General features: G+C 39.3%; 2 protein-coding genes across 2 annotated transcripts in view; both read right to left on the bottom strand.

The window, feature by feature from the left end:
- Positions 1–24,865, bottom strand: part of RXFP1 (relaxin family peptide receptor 1) — a 111,825-nt gene that overhangs the window by 67,667 nt on the left and 19,293 nt on the right. The window contains exon 2 of the mRNA XM_028491557.2: positions 6,135–6,272. Coding sequence (XP_028347358.1) covers positions 6,135–6,272 — 138 coding nt within the window. The remainder of the gene's footprint in view (positions 1–6,134; positions 6,273–24,865) is intronic.
- LOC102995792 (60S ribosomal protein L23-like) lies at positions 12,456–13,197 on the bottom strand. Its single transcript, XM_024126665.3, has one exon. It carries the CDS (start codon positions 13,095–13,097, stop codon positions 12,606–12,608), a length of 492 nt encoding a protein of 163 aa, XP_023982433.1. The 5' UTR covers positions 13,098–13,197; the 3' UTR covers positions 12,456–12,605.

Raw genomic sequence — 24,865 nt, 5'->3', positions numbered from 1 at the left:
TTAAAGTGCTTCAGGTTATAAGATTCCACTTTCCCGGCCAAAATTCTCTTTAAGGCATACTATAGACTGTCATGACATCTCAAAGCACATTCATGATAATGTTGCTGATTTCCGTTTTCCAAGAGTAGAGAATGAAGGTCGAGAGAAGTAAGATGTGAGGGTGTCAGAGGCAGGGACGGAGTCCCACCCCTCTGATGCTATTTTAATATTTCACTTTTACTACCAAGTTGGCACGCAGTTTGAACTCGCCAAAGATAATTCCTGAATGAGAGTCTCACACCTTTTTGTAATCAGGTTCCGTTGGTATTTACCCAGACATATTCTCCCAAGTATCTAAGAGTTTTAGCTGAAACAGTGAATGGTCCCTCCTTTTTTGGTTCGTCCCTGTCACACTAAACACTACTGTAATGACTCAAAGATTTCTTTTTTGGCCTCTTTTCTGATTGCATCTGTGATAGTTCTGCATGGAGATGATTAAATGTGTTAGTAATACATGGTAGAAACATAATGGGAATTATATCAAATGGCATAATTTGGGAAAAATTTGTGCCATTTCCATATTGGAGTTTATCAGTAAAGATCAAAGTTATAAAAACGGTGCAGTCAATTTTGACCAGGACTTCCCTGGTTTGGAGTTCAGTCAAATGTAAATAATTCCTGGGACAGAATGAAAAAGATGTGAACTCCAGAGTAATTGCCTAGTAGACATATATATAAATTCTGTATTGCCCAAATATTTTAGAAAGAAGGGATCTTTGTGAATGCAACTGAAAACTTTAATCATTTTATATCAAAAACTTGATTTAAACTTTTCCTTGCATTGTGTCCATAAAAAATGTTCAGTGATTTGATACCTTATGCTTTTTGTACTGAGATATTTTACTTTTAAAAAATATTTTATATTCTTTTGTTTTTTTTGGGTTTTCTAAGAGAACTGGAAAATTATAGTCAAATTAGACTACTTGTTTAAGATGTCTGTGATAATACAAAAGTAACAGTTCTTTCTAAATATAATTAGTTTATATTATAGTTCAATCTATGGGGAGTCAGTTTAACTTATTTGATGGTGTTTCATTTTTTTTAAGTGACTTCCTTAAATTTTATTACCACTATTTCTGTTTGAGTTTTTTCTCCACTTTAATAATTACTGTTGGTGTCAAAGTTAAGTAGCTTAAGGGAATAAGGGAGAGCTTTTTGGAACTACTTTTTTTAGGATGTATCTTTTAAAAGGTCTAACCAAGAAAAAGTCCCCCCTTCCATTAGAAAAAGATTTTTTATTTGACAATATACCAAGCTGTAAATGATCACTCTGAAAGTGATTTTTAGCTGTGGGTTTTCCTTTTATATCTAAGATATTGTATTTTATGTGATTGCAAATATATTTAGTGCTGCTTATTCAAATATGCATGAGGTTGACATATTCTGAAAAGGACCAACTTTCTAACTTGGTCCTTTTAGATCAAATTTAAATATGGATGTCTTAAAAATGAACAGCTGGGAGAGCATAAATTATACAGGTACTATAAAATGAAGGAAAAAGCCACAGCTAGTGAAGGAAATTAAAGTAATGAGAAGCAGGAAGAAATAACTACATCTCATAATTTTTATGACCTGGACTGTAAAAATGGTGTGAAATTCTGACATCCCTCTTGGGAAGTTCCAACCCTTTCATGCATGAATAGTAGCAGCATCTCAACTGGCCATCTTTGAGGTTTTGAGCGTAGTTCAATTTTTTGGTATTTCCAGCTGACTGCCACTAGTAGAGTGTCAATTTTTCTTATAGAAACAAAAAAAAATTGATAATAATTGTAATAATGGAGTTTGGTAACAAGTTAGAATGCTTGCACGCCATACTGAAGTCTTGATTCAAGTTTAGTTCTGCTGTGGCTACTATTTCGCGTGCATCCCTTACTTCCTGCTCACTTGGGTTTAGGTCAGTGGTTCTCAAAGTCTCCTGTGCATCTGAATGACACAAAGAGCTTATAGAAACTGCAGGGCCAGTGGCAGAGTTTCTGAGTCAATAGGGCTGGGATGGATCCTGAGAACCTGAATTTCTAACAACTTCCTAGATGCCTCTGATGGGTTTGGTCCTGAACTACATTTGGGGGTCTGCTGGTCTAGGTGAGTTTCAGGAGAGTTATGTGATCCTGGCATAAGAAGACCAGGAACAGTTTAACACAATATTTGTTACAGAGAAACGTTTTCATAAGAGTGGATTATGATTTTCCCCATATTTCCAAAATTGGATGTGGGGATTTTTAAATGTCGGCAATGGTGAATAACAAAGATTTTAAAAGAGCATACTCTTTTTCGTCCAATAAAATTTTAAAATATTAATTGCTTTCCAAATGTCACCTGTATTTTTAATAATTAGTAATAGTTGATTAAATAAATGCTGTTTATTTTCACATGCTAATATTTAAGGTATTTATACGCACATGTAGCTAGAACTTAAGTTATTTGATCCATGCTCTGAATATTTCTTTTTCATAAAAGTTAGTAGTACACACCATTCCCTGCTCATGTCCGAGATCCCTAAGATGATACATTAACAAGATCTGGGGGACAGATTGCTTACACTACCTTGTCTCAACTTGCTTCATACTTCCCTTCACACCTACAAACCAGTACTTCCCTGGTTTGGAGTCCAATCAGATGTAAACAATTCCTCGGATAGAATATCAAAGAGGTGAATTCCAGAGTAACTGCCAAGTATGGTAGTTAACTCACTTAATCCTCACAATAAATTTATTACTCCAATTTCACAGTAAGGAACGGGACTTAGCCCAAAGAAATGATTTGCTGAAGTAACGACATCCAGAAAGAGGCACTTCCCGGATCTGAGCCTGAACCTTCTGATGCCTCGTTGAGGAATCTTGCTACAACTTTGTTTCTTTTCTTTTTTTTTTTTTAACATCTTTATTGGAGTATAATTGCTTTACAATGATGTGTTAGTTTCTGCTTTACAACAAAGTGAATCAGTTATACATATACATGTGTTCCCAAGAGATCACAGGGAGATCAGCTGGGTGCTTTGTGACCACAACTAGCACACCATTGTAAAACAATTATACTCCAATAAAGATGTTAAAAAAAAAAAAAGAACAGTACGGCCGACTTAAAAATTGCTTCAAAATTTAAAAGGCTAGATCTCATGTTAAGTGTCCTTACCATAATAAAATTTAAAAAATTTAAAGTATAATGTTGGTATTTAGTATACATTAAGTGCTTAATAAATATTAGTTCCCTGTCAAAAAAACAAATAAAAAGAAATCAAAGAAGGTAAGGGAAAGTTGTTGCTGTTGCGATTACTGTCGTAAACTACTCACAACTACTGATTTTTTTTTTAACAACTTTATTGGAGTATAACTGTTTTACAATAGTGTGTTAGTTTCTCCTTTACAACAAAGTGAATCAGTTATACATATACATATGTTTCCATATCTCTTCCCTCTTGCGTCTCCCACCCTCCCTATCCCACCCCTCTCATGGTCACAAAGCACAGAGGTGATCTCCCTGTGCTATGCGGCAGCTTCCCACTAGCTATCTAATTTACATTTGGTAGTGCATATATGTCCCTGCCACTCTCTCACTTCGTCACAGCTTACCCTTCCCCCTCCCCATGTCCTCAAGTCCATGCTCTAGTAGGTCTACAACTACTGATTTTATATGGACAGATTTACAGTGCTAGTTGGGAGAAACTGATTCCAGCTTGGGATGAAATTGTTTTTCTAGATATCTGTTTTAGCCAATGACAGGAATAAGGAAGCTTTTTGCCTTTTAAAAACTCTAAACCTTTTGCAAAGCTGTTAAGTTACGAACACTTTCCTTGTTGAAAAGGCACATGCACACAAATACACAACATTTCATAGTCTTCAGGGTATTTACAGACCCCGCACCGTGCCTGAAGATTTTCTTGATTCTCGGAGTCCACTGACCATAAGATAAAAACCACCCTTCTGGGCAACTCAGCCCAAGGGTGGGGTAGGCGTGGCAGGAATGTTTTTACGGCTACTTGGAAATTAAAAGCAACTCCTTGAATTTTTTCTTTGGAAGTAAAGGTATTAAAATCTGTATAATGAGCAGCTTGTAAACTTAATGGAGTGAGCTAAGTAATAATTAAAATCTAATTTATGAATACTGAGGTGGATTTGATTTGAAAAAGAAAAGAATGGAGGACAAGAGAAGGACGAAAATAAGAAGGGGAGTTGAGAGAGAGTAAAGGAAGGAGTGCAGTTGGGCAGCTAGAGAGGAGGACTAGACGGGGAGACACACGGAAATGACGGGACAGAGCGGGAGAGGCTGGTCACAGACCTGCAGAGAGTGGAAGACACGGCAGGAAGAGGATGGGAAAGAGGAGGGAAAGAAGAAACAGTTACGGAGGATGCGTCTCCAACCTGATTTTGCTTCCCATTAAGCACTGTTTCCACAAGAGTCATGCCCATATTCTTGTCATCAGAATTCAATTCTAAGTTTGAAGAAATAGACCTGAATGTCATTCCTAGTGTTATATTCTATTAAAATTCACCAGGATTCAGAGTAATGAACATCCTTCAGGACCAAATATAGAAATCTGCATAGTTTATCTCCCCCCAAAATAAACTACAGTTACATTTTCAGGAGATGGGGGAAAGCTTACCCACCTCCTGAATAACTATCCCTGAATCAAGAGGACACATACACACACACACACACACCCCTACATACACACATAACTACAAAATCAAGAGTGTAGAAAAATATCACTTCTTCAAATATCAGCTGCTGTTTCAATAAGATAAATAAACAGACAAATCATGGTTGCTCCTGGAAATATTTAAATTAAAAGACCTTCCTAAGGTCATGGAGGTGGGACTCTTTGAGTCACTGCGAGTTAATATTAATGTCTGTGGGAAAAGCAAACGTAATACCAACTGTGTCAAGCGTGGCTGCAGCCTGCCCTCCCTCTGTCTGAGCTCCTCGCACTTAACTTTGAGCTGCTCTCTGCAGGAGAAGGGCTCCATTTCCCCTGCTGGAACAGGGCTGGCCTTGTGATGTGCTTTGGGAGGGATGTGGCAGAAGGGCCAGTGTCCCCAGCTGTCTCAGCCCAGGTTGCAGGCACGGGGACAGAGCCAACCCAGGCCTGCAGAGGCATCGAGAAAGCGCAGCAGAGGCAAGAAGACCGTGTAGCTGATCTCAGCTGAGCCCAGATTCTGCCCCACAGAATCTGAGCTAATAATGCATAGGAAAGAATGGTTTTTTAAGAAAATTGAAGTCTAGTTGATTTACAATGTGTTAATTTCCAGTGTACAGCACAGTGATTCAGTTGTACATATATATGTCATACTAAGTAAATATATATATTTTCTTTTATAGATTCTTTTCCATTATAGTTTATTACAAGTTAAAGAGTATATTCCCTGTGCTGAACTCTACTCAATACACTGTAATGGCCTATATGGGAAAAGAATCTAAAAAAGAGTGAATATATGTATATGTACACCTGATTCACTTTGCTGTACAGCAGAAACTAACACAACATTGTAAAGCAACTATACTCCAATAAAAATTAATTAAAAAAAAGAATTTATTCCCTGTGCTATACCTAGGTCCTTGTTGTTTATCTATATAGTGGTGTGTATGTGTTAATCCCAAACTCCTAATTTATCCCTCCTACAACCCTTTTCCCTTCGGTAACCATAAGTTTGTTTTCTATGCCTGTGATTCTGTTTCTGTTTTGTAAATAGGTCATTTGTGTCATATTTTAGGATCCACATATAAGTGATATCATATGATATTTGTCTCTGTCTGACTTACTTCACTTAGTACGATAATCTCTAGGTCCATCTATGTTGCTGCAAATGGCATTATTTCATTCTTTTTTATGGCTGAGTAGTATTCCACTGTGTATTATGTATACACACACAAACATATATATGCATAAAACTGCATCTTCTTTATAAGAATGGGTATTTTAAGCTAATAAAATAAATGTAAGATTTCCTTAAGTGCCGTATATTTTGTATTTCAACTTCATTTTCTCATTTCCCATTTCCCTCTGTACCGCGAGGTCTCAGCGACTTGACCCCGGTCCTCCCTCCCCTGGTGCTACTGTGACCCAAGCCCCATCCAGCTGTGACTCGGGGCACGCTCACCGCAGTTGTCCTCGTCCTCTTGGTTCCCACAGTCATCCACGCCATTACAGTGGAGCAGCTGAGGCAAGCATCTGGTGGTGTTGCCGCAGGGGAAGTAGCCCAGGGCGCATGAGACATCTTGCCCGCTCCCGGGAGCAACTGTGAAGAGGGAGGGGAGAGAGGTTTACCCAAGACACTGCAAAGAGCGGTTTCCCCACGTTCCGCAGACCTTCCTTGGCATCCTGGCAGGTACCACTGTCCGTATGCAGCCTCACCCTGCGCACCAGCCTGACACCAACTATTTTCCAAGAACCTCCACCCCTAAAGGATGTTCTTTTCCGTGTCCCCAGAAGATGCCAGGAGTCTCCACTCTTTGCTTTTTCTCGTTTCCCACCTGGAATGTCCTCACCATCCCTCTTTTTCTATGAAATGTCTGCCCATACTTTACAGTTGAGCTCAATTCCCCTCTTCTCTTTCAAAAATATTTCATCCAATCATTTTAAAAATCAAGACTTTCTTACATTGTTACTATTGGCTTAGAATTACGGCTGGTCTGATACTGGGGGAAGAAGAGGAGGGGCGGTAACAGGAAAGCACTGCCCATGTTCACTCATATGGGGGGTAGTTCCCGAGGGCAAGGTTCTGCGCAAGACATTGTGCTATAGCAGCAAATAAAATAGTTCCTGACCTTTTCACATTGCCTTCTTTTACTAAGTAATGTGCATTTAAGGTTCCTCCATGTCATTTAATGGCTTAGTAATTCACTTCTTTTTAGTACTAAATAATATTCCTTTGTCTGAAGGTACCACAGTTTATCCATTCACCTAAGGAAAGGATATCTTGGTTGTGTGCAAGTTTTGGCAATTTTTAATAAAGCTCCTATTAACATCTATGTGCAGGTTTTTGTGTGGAGGGACATAAATTAACTGTGCCATTTAAAACCTCAGATTTATAGGGTTTCAAAAATTATTGTAGAATCCAAGATAATTCTGTTGCTTATTATCTTTACCAAGTTTGTAAATCATTGAGACCTTATAGAATAGTAATAATAGTCAATTATAAAGAAAAAAACAGAATAGTTTGAACAGTCAATAGAGCTTATTGTGTAAAAACGTATTTGTGGTCTATCATCAAAACATGAAAAGAATAAAAGTGACTATTTCCTTTGTAAGATATAGTGGAACATTTTGATAACAAGGCAGGTGACATTCTCCTAGGGGAGAAATCCATCTATGTCAGGTTTTGACTGTCCTTACTTGTTTCAGAGAACATCATTTGATAAAGGAAATAGTCAAATCTATTTAATAATGAGCTTTTTACACATAGTGTTCTCACTTGTGAAATTATTTAAAAATTATTTATCAATCTCTTCTCAACAAATTGATTAGAACAGAGTCAAGACACAGGATTTGTATACCACAGGATATCATTGGTAGAACATCACACATTTCAGAGACCCGCAGTGTACATATAAATACATTGATCTGTGTTGAGACTGTTTTATGTATTTATTAATTTTTTAAGAACCAACTTTAAAAATCAAGGGTTTCAGAAAAATTCTTTGATGAATTGTCAGGCTTCAGTCACAGAGACTATTTGAAGACATTTTAATTAAACATACCTGCCTGTGTTTTCATCCTGCTGTTTTGAAAATTCTTCTCTAACTTACTTTTATGAATATTGTACTTTTATGTCCTGTCTTTAAAATTTATATTTAGAAGCAGGTATAGTTCTTTTAAAAATTTATTTATTTATTTATTTATTTATTTATTTAATTTTTTGGCTGCCTTGGGTCTTTATTACTGCGTGCAGACTTTTCTCCCTAGTTGTGGCAGGCGGGGGGGCTACTCTTCGTTGTGGTGCGCGGGCTTCTCATTTTGGTGGCTTCTCTTGTTGCGGAGCACGGGGTCTAGGCATGCGGGCTCAGTAGTTGTGGCTCATGGGCCCTAGGGTGCGTGGGCTTCAGTAGATGTGACACATGGGCTCAGTAGTCGTGACTCGTGGGCTCTAGAGCGCAGGCTCAGTAGCTGTGGCGTGCGGGCTTAGTTGCTCTACAACATGTGGGATCTTCCCAGACCAGGGCTTGAACCCGTGTCTCCTGCATTGGCAGACGGATACTTAACTACTGCACCACCAGGGAAGACCCAGAAACAGGTATAGTTCTTTAATGATAGTGTCATGAGATTAGTCCTACATTTTCATAATATTATGATTCAATAAATAAATTTGGAATCTTAGAGATATTTTAAAAATAACTTTTTTATTTTGAGATGATCTCAAACTTAAAGAGAAGTTGCAAATATATTATTAAGAACGTTTTCCCCGTCTGAACAATTTGAGAGTAAGTTCCTGACCATGCTCCATCCCCCTAAAAACTTTGGTGTGTATTTCCTATAAGAAAGGACATTCTCCTACTAGAAGGACATTCTCCACACTAGAACCATCAAAATTAGAAAATGAACATTGATCCCTTACTGCCATTTAAATCTCAGAACACATTCAAGTTTCACATATTGACCAAAAACTGTCCTTCACAGTGAAAGGATCTAGTTCACAGTCACTCCTTGCATTTTGTTGTCACAGTCCTTTAGTTTCCTTTGATCTGAAATTATTTCTCAGTCTTTCCTTATCTTGAATTATTTTGTAGAGTGTTCCTGAATTTTGGTTTATTTCATCATAATTAGATTTAGGTTAGGCACCTTCGGCAAGAAATTCACAGAAGAGATGCTCATGTCAACCTGTCAGGTAGTGCAAGATCTGCTCTGTCCCATTCCTGGTGATGATCACCTTGGTCACTTCATCAAGATGATGTCTCCCACACTTCTCCACTGTAAAGTTAGCCTTTGTGATTAATAAGCATTTTGTAGAGGGGGTCTTTGAAGCTATGTAAAAATCCCTTCTCCAGATGAAGGTATTCCCCTGCTCTCTCCTGAATCAGGAGGAGAACAACCCTTATCACTAGAGAAGGAAAGTTGTCACTGAGATGAGTCTGTGCAAGCAAACTACTAAAACAAGCCTCTCTTCCACTGGTTTCCCCATGGGTTTACCTGCCCACAACTTACCACCTATAGAAGCCCAATTGCCCCCTTCCCTCTCTTGTCACTTTCCCACAATTTATCATCTTTGTTAAAATAGTATATAAGCCCTCAAGTCTAACCACTTCTTTGAGTTTTCACTTCTTTTCTATGGAGACTCCATGCATGTACAATTAAATATAATAACATCAATAAAATTTGTAAACTTTTTCCCCTGTTAATCTATCTATTGTCAGTTTAATTTGCAGGTCCTATGTACAGAATACGATACTTTCTTTCCCAACTCCCTTGCTTCTCGGTGGCTAAGAGGCACAGCTCTGGCAATGAGACACAGGTGCAGCCTGCTGAGGAAGTCCTGAGGGGTTAGCTCTCCTGACACAAGAATGGATGGAGCAGTTGCCATGCCTTCCACCTTCTTCCTGCCTTTCACATGATGTAATGTGTGGAGCTGCAGCAGCGGTCTTGCAGCTCTGAGGAAACAAGCACGCTTGTGAGGCCAAGAAAACTCACAGGGATCTGAGAAATGCCAGCCCTGAAACCATCGGGTTAAGCAGCATCCTCCTTATGTGAGAAAAACAAACACATCCTTGTTTAGGCCTTGGTAGGTCAGATTTTCTCTATTTTGCAAAAAAAAAAAAAAAAAAAGAATGCTTTCCTAACATACATCAAGAACTTAAAAGTGTCTTTTCTGTACACACACAGCCTCTTTCCAGATATGAAAAAAATCTCATGTTGGCAATTCATTTGCAAGGATGGTTGAATGAGTAATTGAAAGACTGGTGGGGGCCTGGTGGAGGGGCCAGTACAGGAGGCCATGCTCCCTGAGCGTCAGGGATGAATAGCCTACACATACCTTCAGAGTTGGTGGGGTTAGTGTTCTCTGTTGGGCTGTGTAGATCAACTGGGATAAAAACATCACAAAGCTATCAAATCTTTCCCTGGCAGCCAGTGTACTGAAAGCTCCAAGAGAGATGACTGGGGAATAAAAAGCCAGTTTAAGGTAAGGAAACATTGTTGGGACTGACATGCAGACAGGTCCTTTGTACGATGTGCTCAGTGTAGCAAGATGGTCTCTGGCAACCCTGCCAGCTTCATTGCCTGCATCACCTGGCTTAGCTGCATCCATGCAACTGAAGGAGTAAAAAACCAGAGTAAAGCTTTACATCTTATTCCTTCCCACAAACATTATTTTAACTTTCCTGGACTAGGGGAAGGAAGCTTGTCTTTACTCTTGAGGAAAGAAGCCCTCGATGACCAAAATAACTTTTATGCATTTTATAACTTGGCTTTACATTAATGTATATCCATAGTTCTGAGCTTTCTCTGACCTGGTGGCAAGCAGTTTAATTTCATTTATCAAGTTTATTGCAATTCACAAATATCAGTGCAACAAAGAGAGGTGCTTGAAAAATGAGTGTAGAATTCTGCAAGGATATTAATTTGCCCTTGGAAAGACAACTCTGTGTCTTGCCACAAACAGATTCTTGCCTTCTTAGTTTGCATGATATACTCTTGCACTTTCATATTAAAATAGAAAAAAATATCCTATTTTGTTGTTAATACGCAAATCGTGAGAGTAGAATTCATGGCCACTTGTTTTAATATTAAATATGTAATTTGTACAATATATAGTCTTTCTCAGATTATTTTCCATTATAGGTTATTACAAGATTGAGTACAGTTAACCTGTGCTATACAGTAGGACCTTGTTGTTTCCCTATTTTATATATAGTAGGGTATATATGTTGATCCCAAACTCCTAATTTATCCCTCCCCCACTTCTTTCCCCTAACCATGTTTGTTTTCTATGTCTATTTCTGTTTTGTAAATAAGTTCATTTGTATCATTTTTTAAGATTCCACATATAAGCGATATCACATGGTATTTATCTTTCTCTGTCCGACTTACTTCATTTAGTGTGATAATCTCTAGCTCCATCCATGTTGCTGCAAATGGCATTATTTTTCTTTTTTATGGCTGAGTAATATTCCATTGTATATATGTACCACTTCTTCTTTATCCATTCCTCTGTTGATACACTTAGGTTGCTTCTGTATCTTGACTATTGTAAATAATGCAGCTATGAAGATTGGGGTGCATGTATCTTCTCAAATTAGTGTTTTCATTTTCTTCAGATAGATACCCAGGAGCAGAACTGCTGGGTCATATGGTAGCTCTATTTTTAGTTTTTTGAGAAAACTTCATACTGTTTTCCACAGTTTCTGTACCAATTTACATTCCCACCAACAGTGTAGGAGGGTTCTCTTTTCTCCAAATCCTCACCAATGCTTGTTATTTGTGTTCTTTTTGATGATGGCCATTCTGACAGGTGGGAGGTGATATCTCATTGTGGTTTTGATTTGCCTTTCCCTGATGATAAGTGATGTTGAGCATCTCTTCATGTGCTTGTTGACCATCTGTATGCCTTCTTTGGAAAAATGTCTATTTAGGTTTTCTGCCCATTTATTAATCTGGTTCTTTGTTATTTTGATATTGAATTGTATGAGCTGTTTATATATTTTGGATATTGACCCTTTACTGGTCATATCATTTGCAAATATTTTCTCCCAATCACTGGGTTGTCTTTTCATTTTGTTAATGGTTTCCTTTGCTGTGCAAAAGCTTTTAAGTTTAATTAGGTCCCATTTGTCTACTTTTGCCTTTGTTACCTTTGCCTGAGGAGACAGTTCCAAAAAAATATTGCTACAATTTATGCCAAAGTGTATTCTGCGTATATTTTCTTCTAGGAGTTTTATGGTTTCCAGTCTAACATCGACGTCTTTAATCCATTTTGAGTTTATTTTTGTGTATGGTGTGAAAGAGTATATATATTTTGTGGCTCCATAGCAACCTAGACAATTTGGTCCAGTTCTATTATTTTTTTGTAGTTATTAAGAATGGCTTTTCAAAATATAAGCATAATATTGGAGCTGCTCTGTTAAGCCATACATGCCTTACTCTATCTATCCCTCAGTCCTGATAAGCTACTCTTCACTGAGAATCTCTGTTTGGATGGTTCTATGTTGTTTGGCTCTAAATAAGGAAGATTCAGTGATTTCTGGATGTGAGGCCTAAATGGAGTAAGCAAACACTTTTTCATCTCTCTGTTTATGTTAGTCTTGGGTGTGTGTGAATTTGCAAACATGCACGCACCAGGCATCAAAACACGAAGGAAGAGAACACAGCAGCAGGGGGACCATGAATGGCTTCATTTGAATTGGTTTTTTTTTGTTTTTGCTTATTTTAAAATTGTTGGTTTAGTCTTAAATGTGATAGCAAGCTCTTTTAGATAAGGAGTGAATAGATGAGACAGAAAAGTTTAAGAACATGGGATTTAGTGCAAATGTTGCTAAGCTTACCTCACAGGGAAAATATGTGGCTTAGGAGTAGATGCATTTCTAAATAAGTTTTTTGTTTTTTTGCACTGGATAGTTTTATTTTACAGAGGGGCTGAGGGTTAGGTGGTGTCAAGAAGAGTGACATGGAGCAAGTCATTTCTATTATTTTTTTCGTTTACAAATACACCGAAGAAGCATGCAATGCTGCCAGCATTGGATGCAGTCCTGGGCCACAAGTCTGCACCTTCCTTTGCAACTGGTCCTGTGATGGCAGAACCTTTCATCTCGCCTTTATTGTTTACTATGACCCCTGCGTTATCTTCAAAATAAAGAAACACACCATCTTTTCTCCGGTGTGACTTTCCTTGTCGAATTACCACTGCTGGATGTACCGTCTTTCTGAGTTCTGCTTTGCCTTTCTTGATGGTGGCCATGTCACCTATACCAGCAGCAGGAAGTCTATTCAGTCGTCCCTTGATCCCGTCCACAGAGATGATATACAGATTTTTGGCTCCTGTGTTGTCAGGACAGTTGATCATGGCTCCAACCGGAAGACCCAGGGAAATCCGGAATTTCGCACCGGAGGACCCACCACGTCCTCGCTTCGACATCTTGAGCGCCGGACTCTAAATAAGTTTTTGAAGGCTTTCTGACCACAGTAAATCAAGTATTAAATATAGCTGGATATATTTTTGCAGTGGGAATTTGTAAGGCACTGGGACCGGGAAATTAATAATTTCAACAGAGAATATGGGTTGCAACAGACTCAGAACTGAAGTAAAACACTTAGCAGAGCCCTCGTGATGCAGGGGGCAGCTGATGGCCGTGACAACATGGCAGGGATAAGGTACTGGCTCTGTCAGCATGGTATAAGTTAGTACTTAATGTTGGTATAAGTGCATCTTGCTTTTAGTGATACTTGAATTAAAATTTTTGCAATTACAGTTTGTTTTCATTTGAATACTCTCATACAAAAATCACTCATAATTTAAGAAATTTATAAATTATTATTTTTTAAAAAGCACCCTAACTGAAAAGTTACTCCAATGCATAAGAAGTCAGGTAAATATTGCAGTCAAAATTTGAAGCCATTTGGAAAACATGCTTAATAATTTTAATCACAAAGGCAGAAATATTTTTGGATGAAGCACTTAAATCTCTTCCTTCTCCTGGAAATCCTTTAAGATTAAGTGGATGGAAAAACAGATGAACAGTTACATGTACTGGTTGCCAAGTGAGACACAGTACTGAGTGAAAATCAGTGGCTTTCTTTTTTTCTGCTGGAGGACAAATTATTGTCATTCCCTTATAACTAAAAAATATGTATCTGCATTTCGTGGGTCTGGGGGAACTACAGTTCCCCCAGAAAAGGGAAAGATGGTCCAGACATTTTGCAGTGATCATAACTTCTCTTTGACTTAATTGGGTGCCAGAGTAATTCAAGGGCCAAAGCCAAAGAGGAAGTACAGTAAAGCATTTTAATAATGTGGTTTTGAGGAAACTGCCCTCATTAACCATATAGTGAGGTGATAATGCTGGGGCTGGTTATCATTTTTTCGGGGAGACATGATCTGACCTGGCTTGTGTCCAGATCTTGAATCCCTCTATCAGAACTAAAATCTTAAGGGTTTCAATAAACATATCTTGGAAGCTAAGTTCCTAGGGATTTATCACTAATGGAATAAAACTGAACTTTTACTTTTTGACAGACCTTGACAGAAACGCACAAGCACTTACGAATGTGTCTAGGGAGCTCATTTTCTATGGAAAACACTAACTCAGTGAAATTATAACCCTCATTCTGTAACAACATGAAATGTTAAAATGGAAAATGTCAGTATGGTTAGTCTGGAATCAATGCAGTCACTGCTTAGAGGCAGTTCTGCTAACTTAGGTTCAAATAAAAGAGGTGAGTATTGTTTAATTGTTTGTAGTGTTTCTGAATAGCCATGGCTTTTGCAGACACTAAGATAAGAGTCTTATTGGATCCTATGACTTATTTCCAGCATTTGAAATCCTTTTTATAGTCTATGGAAAATATGCAGTATTCCTATTTCCTTGGGTAACTACCCACAGCGTAAAAGGTGTAGAGGCAGTTTGCTAAAATACTTCGTTAGGAAGCAAAATTTACAAAAACAAAATATGAAAAGCCACGTACAAAGGCAAATTTTCCCTATATTTAACCCACTTATTTTATAGTTTCTCTTTTAAATGCTAACTATCAATAACTATTTCAGATATCCAACAACAAAATACATAAAAATACCAGTAGTAATAGGGGGTTGTTAAATAAATATATAATGTAATTATAGAACTCTGCATTCTTGTATAGATATTCAGTTCAACATTTTGGAAAGTGAGGTAGATATACACCTACTAATATAATAAGATATTCAGTTCAGCATTTTGGAAAGTGAGGTAGATATACACCTACTAATATAATAAGATATTCAGTTCAATATTTTGGAAAGTGAGGTAGATATACACCTATTAATATAGTAAGATATTCAGTACATATCATTGAGATACAGAAAGTAAGTTGAACAACAGCCTATAGAGTCTGGTTTTATTTGTATATATATTTATATCCTTTATAAAATTCTGATATACTAACAAGAAACTATTGTCAGTGGTTGTCTTTGGGAAGTGGACAGTAATGGTAAGAGAAAGGGGTGATTTTACTCTTCAGTTTATATCCTTGGGAAAATTTGGACTTTTTTTTTTTTAAAGTGACTATTCTTTAATAAAAATAATCTGGAAGAGGGATAAATTGGGATTTGGGGTTAACAGATACACAGTACTACATATAAAATAGATAAACAACAAGGACCTACTGTAGAGCACAGGGAACTATATTCAATATCTTGTAATAACCTATAATGGCAAAGAATCTGAAAAAGAATATATATGTATATGTGTGTATGTATAACTGAATCACCTTTCTGTACTCCTGGAACATTGTAAGTCAACTATACTTCAATAAAAAAAATAAAAAATAATCTGAAGCTATTTACAGATGATTCAAATGCATGAAAATCTGTTTTTTTGGCAAGAGATGAAAATACACCCATTGTAATTAGCTGGTTTTCTTTAGACCTTTTGAAACGAGGTAGGACCAAGCCAGTGGCTCTCAGTCAGGGATGATTTTGCAGCCAAAGGGACATTTGGCAACGTCTGGAGATATTTTTTATCATCACCACTTGGGGGTGTGCTACTGGCATCTAATAGGTAGAGTCCAGTGATGCTGCTAAGTATCCCACAATGCACAGGGCAGCTCATCCCGCAAAAGTTTTATCACCCTAAAATGTCAGTAGTGCCCAGGTTGAGAAACTCAGAATTAGGCATTGGTGAAGCACCAGTGGGAAAGCATCCCGTGTCAGCAGCCTGTGAACACATGCGCTCATTTGCAGGACAGACAATTCATTACGTCTGTGGCTTGTTTATCTTCTCTAGTGGAGATTTTCTAATTGATTTCATGAGATCTTAGAAGTAGATGGACATTACCAAGCAGAGGGATCAGTGCACCTGTTGTATCTCTTGAAAGGCCGTGATTGCTGTTGTTTTGGCAGGTAACATGGGGAAAAGGCTGCCGTTTGTCTATGCTCTGATGCCAGGGACAATTTTCTAGTTAGTTTTAAGGGATCGTTTCTTAGCTACAAGAATCATTAAACAAAGGATTGGGTTACTAAGAGAATCTCTGGAGGTTTTGAAAAATTGGATAGATAATTTAAGGATATTCTGCCAAAATTAAGGGGATCAGCCACAAAATATTTTCAGGCTGCTTGAACTAGTTCCATCAATCTATGAATAACATAAACAGATGTTTAAAAGAAGTTATCATTTAAAGGAGCATTTTAGACTTCAAATTTGAGATTTTGCGATGTGTGTACTCTGATATACACAGAAAACCTTGAAAAATTCAATTGTCTATACCTCAACAAAGCTGAAAAAAACCCCAAACCAAAACAAAACAAAAAGAAAAACACACCAATGTCCTGACAAAATCCAGGTACTCAATATCCCTTCATGATCTTGTCTTAGCCCAGTTTCTCATTTTAAATCTTTTGTTAATGTTCTTTCTCATAACTTATGCTGGGCCAGATGAATTGGACACTCAGTTTCCCAAGAATTATGCCTTTCTTATTGTCTGTCCTTATTCCTGTCTGACTGCAGAACTTACACAGCATTGACCCATGAACAGATGTTTGTGGTCCCCAAATGTGCCGGGCACACAGCCGCCTCCTTCCAATGAAATGCGAGAGGGGCCTTGATGCCTCTCGGCAGTGTTCTCTCTCCCATACGCTCTCCCATCTCCTAGATGATTATTTCCTTCCTTCTCTCCTTGAGCCTCCAGCACCTCCTGAGGCCACCCGAGGAGCCTCACAAATGCCTGCATGGACCTCCCCCTCGTGAGCTCCACCTCCTCCATGCCCCCTTCACGTTGTCTAAACCCAGTCCCTCCCCTGAGCTCAGCCACCATCCCTCTCTACTGCTCAGGATGGATCCAGCAGTTCTCCCTTGTCTCTCAGCATCGTCCATCTTCACCTCTTTCCTGAAACATGCTCTTGTGTCTCCCTGCTTAAAAACAAGACAGAAGAAAACACACTTCTTTCCCCATGCCAAGTACATCCTCATTTCTCATCTCCCTTTTTTAGAAAAACTTGTCAGAAATTCTATACTGGTATCTCTGATTCAAGTTTTGGGTGTAGCTTTACTTCTAAAGATTTGGAGATCTATTGAACACAAGAGTAACCTTCCTTTATGAATTTGGGTTGCTGTGTTTGTAACAGGGAAGAACAAACCTGGCTCCATATTGGAGCTGCTTCTTTTACTTTAACCTTTATGTTCTATTGCTTTTGCTACAAGTTAATCATTAAAGGGATGTTGCCTACAGCTTAAAGCGTCCGCAGTGGCCCATCTCTGGGAACCCTGCCTCCCATGCCTGAGTGTTAAGCTAAAATACTTGTGTTTAGCTCCCAGGAAACATCCTGACCAGGTGTACCTCTGAATGGCTGCAGGAAGGAAGACATTAACACATCCCCTCTCCAGAGTCTGGTTGGACCAGGAAAGACTTACAACAACTTGTCACATTTTTCACCTTACCTCCTCACCTCTCCCTCTTTGCTCTATAAGATAAACTAGGGGCTTCCCTGGTGGCGCAGTGGTTGCGCGTCTGCCTGCCGATGCAGGAGAACCGGGTTCGCGCCCCGGTCCGGGAGGATCCCACATGCTGCGGAGCGGCTGGGCCCGTGAGCCATGGCTGCCGAGCCTGCGCGTCCGGAGACTGTGCTCCGCAACGGGAGAGGCCACAACAGAGGGAGGCCCGCATACCACAAAAAAAAAAAAAAAGAAAAAAGATAAACTAGCATCCAAACCCTGTGCAAGATGTTTCTTTGGGACATGAGTCCACCATCTTCTCTGTCTGCTAGCTTTCTGAATAAAGTCGCTGTTCCTTGTCCCAACACCCTGTCTCTCGATTTATTAGCCTGTCATGCAGCCAGCAGTATGAACTTAGACTTGGTAACACATTGATGCCTTAGGGGCTTTGAGGGCACTCATGTCCTACAACTTTGACCACAGACTCCTGTGCTTTTGGAGTCCTGTCAAATTTTTATGGTTTTTTAAAATCAGCTGTCAATTCTTTATCAGCTGTCACTTCAACTATCATTAATCTGTCTGCTCTATGGAGTCAGTGCTCTGATTACCATTTCTAATGTATTACTTAAATCTGCTATGGCTAAAAATGCAGATACTCAGACATTATGTGTAGACCTTTTTTTGTAAAGTGAGCAAATGAGCTATGAACGAGGGCCTGATAAAGGACAAGATTTCCTTCTTTCTCTTTTTTTAATGCCTGGGTTTTCAAGAATCAAAGTTTTGGAGATTCTAGTATGAGTGATGTTTAGTTGGGTGAGATGTTATTGTAAACATTGCTTAGGGTTTAGTATTCTGCCATCATGAACATCCAGTGAGCATATATTGAATGAGTGCACATGCTTCCCAACACACAGAATAGCTGGAAGTTCTAAATTTTTTATTTATACATTTCTAGCATAGGCCTCAAACTATGACATAACTCTTTTCTCGACTGTCCAACCATCCCATTTGATTGCTTCTCAGTTCATTGATGACACTAGTAGTGCAGCCAAGAAATAAATACCATAAATCAAGGGCTGTTGTACATCTTCTTAACAGGCTTTCCATCCAGCAGTGCCCTTCCACTACCCCTCTCCCAGCTGTGATTCCAGTCTGGATTAGCTCACGTCTGGCTGGTACACTTTTAATGGCTTCCTTCGGATTACACTTTAGCCTTAGAGCCAAAGCCTCCACAACTGGCCACAACCTACTTTCCTAAACCTAAGAGTCCAGTACATTGACCTTTGCACTCTGATCAGTAGCTTTTTCTTTCATGTTTTAAGCATTTACTATATTTGAGGCACTAGCACAGAGCACTTTACATACCTTATTTTATTTCATCCTCGTAACGATGCCATTGAGTAGTTATTAATATTATCATGATCTTACAGCTTAGAAGGTAAGGCATAGAGGAGTAACTTGCTTGGGGAATCACAGAACTAGGAAGTGGCAGAACTAGGACTCAGACTCAGGTCTGTCCAACTTCAGAACATGTGTTTTTAACCACTCCCCTCTACTGGTCCCCCCACCCCCTCCATTGACCTGCTTATGAGACCCCTGAAAAACCATTCATATTTGTGCTTCCCTTTCTTGGCTCGTGACAGTTTTGCCACATATCTTATTTTCAGCTAAGTCTTACCCTTCAAGACCAAGGTCAATTACACCTTCAAACCGACTCCCTCTCTGACTATTTCTATTCTGGGTGCGCTGTCCCCCTTTTAAATCTTTCAGTGCGGGGATGAGATGCTGGCTGCTTCATAAAGGTATTTTATGTTTGTGTTGACCTGGGTGTCCCAAGATGTTTCCCAACAAGGCCAAAGACAAGAATGATGCATCTAAATAGACATGGTCCCATTGCTACTTGACAGACGTATTGGAGATGGAAGCTCTACAAATTCAATCTCAGGGTTCAGAGGAGCAATGATTTCCAAGGAAGACAATAGTTTATCACCCCACTTCTCCCTTCTTCATATTTAGAGAGTAAATTAAAAAAGTAAAAAGGGAAAAATACGGTTTTCTCATTATTTTTCCTTTTTGGAGAAGTTTCCAGAAACAAACAACTGGATTGATGAAGCCTCATGGAGAATTTTGTATTTAAATGTCCAAGGTATGGGCAAGAGGGTCCAAACAGAGCAGAGTGGAACATAGGCACCGCGTATTCTGAGCGGCAGATCTGACAATGCTGATAGTCAATAGAGTTATGTTCTATTCTTGGGTGTGCCTCTCAGCTGATGGGTGAATTTAGGCAAGGGTCTTCACCTTGCTGGATTTCAGCTTTCTTCACCTGTCAAAGGTGGAGACAGTACCAGTGGTTGTAATATTATTTGACTCTAGGAGGAAGATGAAGTGATAATAAAACTATGTGAAAGTTCATTTTTCAAGGAGACGTAGAAGGGAGAGAAGATAAATGAAGAAAAATCCAGAAGGCACCTAGAATAAAATTGAGCAGGAGGGAATGAGTAAATCTACATAGCATTGGAGGAACCAGAGAATCTGTACGTTGCCCACCTGTTATCTATTTCCCCTTTGCCTCTCAATGCCTTCAGTCCCGGCTGAGGAGATGTCTGGCTTCAACAATAAGGCTACTCTTGTTTCCCACTTTTCCTGCTGCCTTGGCAATTAAGCACGGCTCTGGGACCAAATCCTGACCAATGAGATCTAAGAAGCAGAAGTCTTCTAAAGGAATTTCTGGGAAAGCTAACAGGGAAAGATGGAGCTACATGCCACTCTTCCCTTTCGTCCTGCTTTGAACATGGACTTGATGTCTGGAGAGACAGTGGCCATCTTTCCATGAATTAGGAGCTAAGCCTGGAACATAATAACCAGCACAGAGGATGTTGGACTGGGAAATACAGGAAAAGCCAAGGACCCTAATGGCATGGCCGGACAGCTGATCTGGTGTCAGCAAACACTTTCTGCTGGACTGTTTATGTGAGAAAAATAAATTCTTATTTGTTTAACCCACTGTTGATTGGTCTTTCTCTTCGTTGCATGTAGAGTGCATTTCTCACTGATAGAGAAGTGATGGATGAAAACAGCAATGCAGGCTCGCTACCTGGAGGGGAACATCAGAGCTCTGAGGGTGAAGGAACCCTGGAAATGATTGCCAACCAGGGAAGGGGAAGTGCGGGTTAGGGTTAAGGCTTCAGAGATGACCTTGAAAGTTAGGATAGATAAATGCAAGTCTTTGTTTGAAGATTGTCTGAGGACAATTAGAAGAATAAGGGACAGGTTAAAACAGGAAGTCCCGTGAGTTACAATTTTAAAGAAAAAGAAATGAAAATGTGAGGAGATGCTTTACCAAGAGATCAGACCCCAAACACAGCAGGTAGCTTTCCTCTGGTGTATTTCTATGACAACTTCTGTAACAGTCTTGTGTTTGCATCAGACAAACCCAAATTGAGGAATATTCTATAAGACAACTGGCCCACATTCTTCAAAACTCACGTCATTGTCTCCAGATTAAAGGAAGCTACAGAGCTGAGGATGCTGAATGCAAGGTGTGATCCTGGCTGGAGCCTGGATTAGGAAAAAAATATTTTTTTCTATAAAGGACATAATTAGGAAAATTGATGAAATATGAATATGGATGTTATATTAGATAGTCTTATTTTATTAATGTTAAATTTCTTGAATTTAGTCATCGTATGGGGGCTGAGAGAATGTTGCTTTTAGGAGATCCAGGCTGAAGTGCTTAGGTGGGAAGAGTCATGATGTCTGCAATTTACTCTCAAATCATTTAGCAAGAAAACATATGCATGTGTGTGAGTTTGGTGAGAGAGAAAAAGTAAATGTGGGAAAATATTAATGGGTGAATCCAGAGGAAAGGTATATGGGTATTCATTGTACTACTTTTGTAGGTTTGAAATTTTTCGAAGTACAATAAAAAAAGCTTGGTACATATTTTAATCTTTTAAACTTATTGTAGCTGAAACGGTTTGTAAAGTTTCCAGGTTTTAGATTTTATTTTTTGGCCGAGCCACGTGGCTTGCAGGATCTTAGTTCCCCAACCAGGGACTGAACCTGGGCCATGGCAGTGAAAGCGCTGAGTCCTAATCACTGAACTTCCAGAGAATTCCCTAGAATTTTTATTATTTGAAGAATATTTAAGTCACTCCCATCTGCCTGGTATTTGGACACATACACACACGGTTTTTAAGTAAATATGAAATTACCTGGACACTGTGTGTGTGTGTGTGTGTGTGTGTGTGTGTGGTGTGTGTGTGTGTGTGTGTGCGATGCATGTGTGCTTTAAGCTTTCTCAGAATTATGGGTGTGAGACCCAAAGAATTTTAAATGCCAGAAATATTATTTATAAGATATGTCATTCCATATCATCTGTGTGTTTATGACTTGGAGTCTAATTTTGGAGTGATATATTTTTTCATCTTTGAAAATATTTTTCCAAGTGATATTTTTTTCCATCTTTATCCCAAAGGACAATTTCAAAGGCATTTACAGGCTATGAGAGTTGGACAAAGTTTTATTGGACGTGACACAAATGTCTCACGATGCATAGTGGGGATATTACCTTTTGGGGAGGATATACAATAAGCAGGCTTCTAAACGTCATTATGGGGCAGCTCAGAGCAGGGATTGTTAGCCAACCGCACATCTGCAGGCTACAGATTAAGTGGCCACTGCTTCCTTTTTAGAATTCCCACGTGGCTGTTATTTTGTGAATGACATATACCATAGGCTTAATTTTAATGTTTTTCCCTACAGCTGCGTATTATTCAGCAAAGTCAAAGAGGCTCATTTAAATCTGAAAGTAGTGTGTTTCTGATTCTGCCTTTTCTTGGAGTTACCACAACTGCAGACCACAGCAGTTCCCAACGCTTGGTGCCTACACCTGCACCCGCATGCCCAGCACAGGCTGAGTGTGCCTGCTGCTGGGCAGGGAGGGTGTCTTGGAAGTTCCCAATGTGCCCTTGTGGACTCTCAGTAGGTCTTGTCACTTCTCAGTTCCCTCTTCCAGAACATGGGGATTAGTGAAACTCCCTCCCAGGGTTTTTGGTGTGATTAGACAAAACTAATGGATGTGAAAGAGCCCCCTACTGCCTTTCACAGAAGTCATATGTATTAAATGTGAATTCCCCTTCTTTTTAAGTCCACTGGTCTTTTTTATTTTATATTGGAGTGTAGTTGATTAACAAAGTTGTGTTAGTTTCAGGTGTACAGCAAAGTGATGCAGTTACACATATACATGTATCGATTCTTTTTCCATTTAGGTTGTTACAGAATATTCACCAGAGTTCCCTGTGCTATACAGAAGGTCTCTGTTGGTTATCCATTTATCCACTGGTCTTGATTTTCAGGTAATTTCTATTGTAAAAAACAACTGTGCTAAAATATATTTAACAGGATCTATACTGTACAACCCATGAAATTGTAAGCAGCATGGGCCAAATATTGGCAGAGATGCTGAGTCACATGTGGTCCACTTGAACGCTAACACTTTCTCTGAGATCAAGTAAAGGTTGCTTATGCCTTTCTTTTCTTATAAATGTCTATCAGGAACTAGTTAATACTCCACTTAATCTTTTGTAGACCTCTCCCATCCTCAAATCATTCATGATTGAGTTCTAATGAACATAGCCACCTAAGGGTACTTCGTTTGTGTTGCCAACTGCCGACATTTTATTTCTGTTTATGCTGCCATCTGAAATTAAGAGTGAAGCCTGTGGAGGTGGGGTTGGGGGAGGGGACATCCCTTGGTGTGGGAGCTCTTCTAACCCAGCCCTGGATGGTGCCCCTGGAGCATCCAGGTCATCCCTCAGGAGCCTGAGGCCAAGTGGTGGCATCATTTCCTGTTCCCAGTGAGCCCCTCGGAACACAGTGTGGTGCTATGTGGCTGACAGGGTCTTGGTGCTCTGGCAGGGTGTCAGGCCTGAGCCTCTGAGGTGAGAGCCAAGTTCAGGACATTGGTCCACCAGAGACCTCCTGGCACCACATAATATCAATTGGTGAGAGTTCTCCCAGAAATTTCTCTCAATGCTAAGACCCTGCTCCACTCAATGACCAGCAGGCTCCAGTGCTGGACACCCCATGCTAAACAACTAGCAAGACAGGAACACAACCCCATCCATTAGCAGAGAGGCTGCCTAAAATCATAGTAAGTTCACAGACGCCTCAAAACACACCACTGGACATGGTCCTGCCGACCAGAAAGACAAGATTCAACCTCATCCACCAGAACACAAGCACCAGTCCCCTCCACCAGGAAGCTTACACAAGCCACTGAACCAACCTTACCTACTGCGGGCAGACACCAAAAGCAATGGGAACTACGACGTGCAGCCTGCAAAAAGAAGACCCCAAGCACAGTAAGTTAAGCAAAATGAGAAGACAGAGAAATACGCAGCAGATGAAGGAGCAATGTAAAAACCCACCAGATCAAACAAATGAAGAGGAAATAGGCAGTCCACCTGAAAAAGAATTCAGAGTAACGATAGTAAAGATGATCCAAAGTCTTGGAAATAGAATGGAGAAAATACAAGACACGTTTAACAAGGACGTAGAAGAACTAAAGAGCAAACAAACTGATGAACAACAAAATAAATGAAATTAAAAATTCTCTAGAAGGAATCAATAGCAGAATTACTGAGGCAGAAGAATGGGTAAGTGACCTGGAAGATAAAATAGTGAAAATAACTACCACAGAGCAGAATAAAGAAAAAAAGACTGAAGAGAATTGAGAACAGTCTCAGAGACCTCTGGGACAACAGTTAAATGCACCAACACCAATTATAGGGGTCCAAGAAAAAGAAAAAAAGAAAGGGACTGAGAAAATATTTCATGAGATTATAGTTGAAGACTTCCCTAATGTGGGAAAGGAAATAGTTAATCAAGTCCAGGAAGCGCAGAGAGTCACATACAGGATAAATCCAAGGAGAAACACACCAAGACACATATTAATCAAACTATCAAAAATTAAATACAAAGAAAAAACATTAAAAGCAGCAAGGGAAAAAAAACAAATAACATACAGGGGAATCCCCAAAAGGGGATTCCTCTGCAAGCCAGAAGGGAGGGGCAGGACATATTTAAAGTGATAAAAGGGAGACGCCTACAACCAAGATTACTCTATGCAGCCAGGATCTCATTCAGATTTGACAGAGAAATTAAAACATTTACAGACAAGCAAAAGCTATGAGAATTCAGCACCACCAAATCAGCTTTACAACAAATGCTAAAGGAACTTCTCTAGGCAGGAAACACAAGAGAAGGAAAAGACCTACAA

Source organism: Physeter macrocephalus, chromosome 7 (assembly GCF_002837175.3).
Source record: "Physeter macrocephalus isolate SW-GA chromosome 7, ASM283717v5, whole genome shotgun sequence".
Taxonomy (NCBI): Eukaryota; Metazoa; Chordata; class Mammalia; order Artiodactyla; family Physeteridae; genus Physeter; species Physeter macrocephalus.
This window is presented reverse-complemented; position numbering and strand designations above follow the sequence as displayed.

Excerpts from the sequence above, each read along its gene's own strand:
- LOC102995792 (XM_024126665.3), bottom strand. The coding sequence starts at position 13,097 with ATGTCGAAGCGAGGACGTGGTGGGTCCTCCGGTGCGAAATTCCGGATT.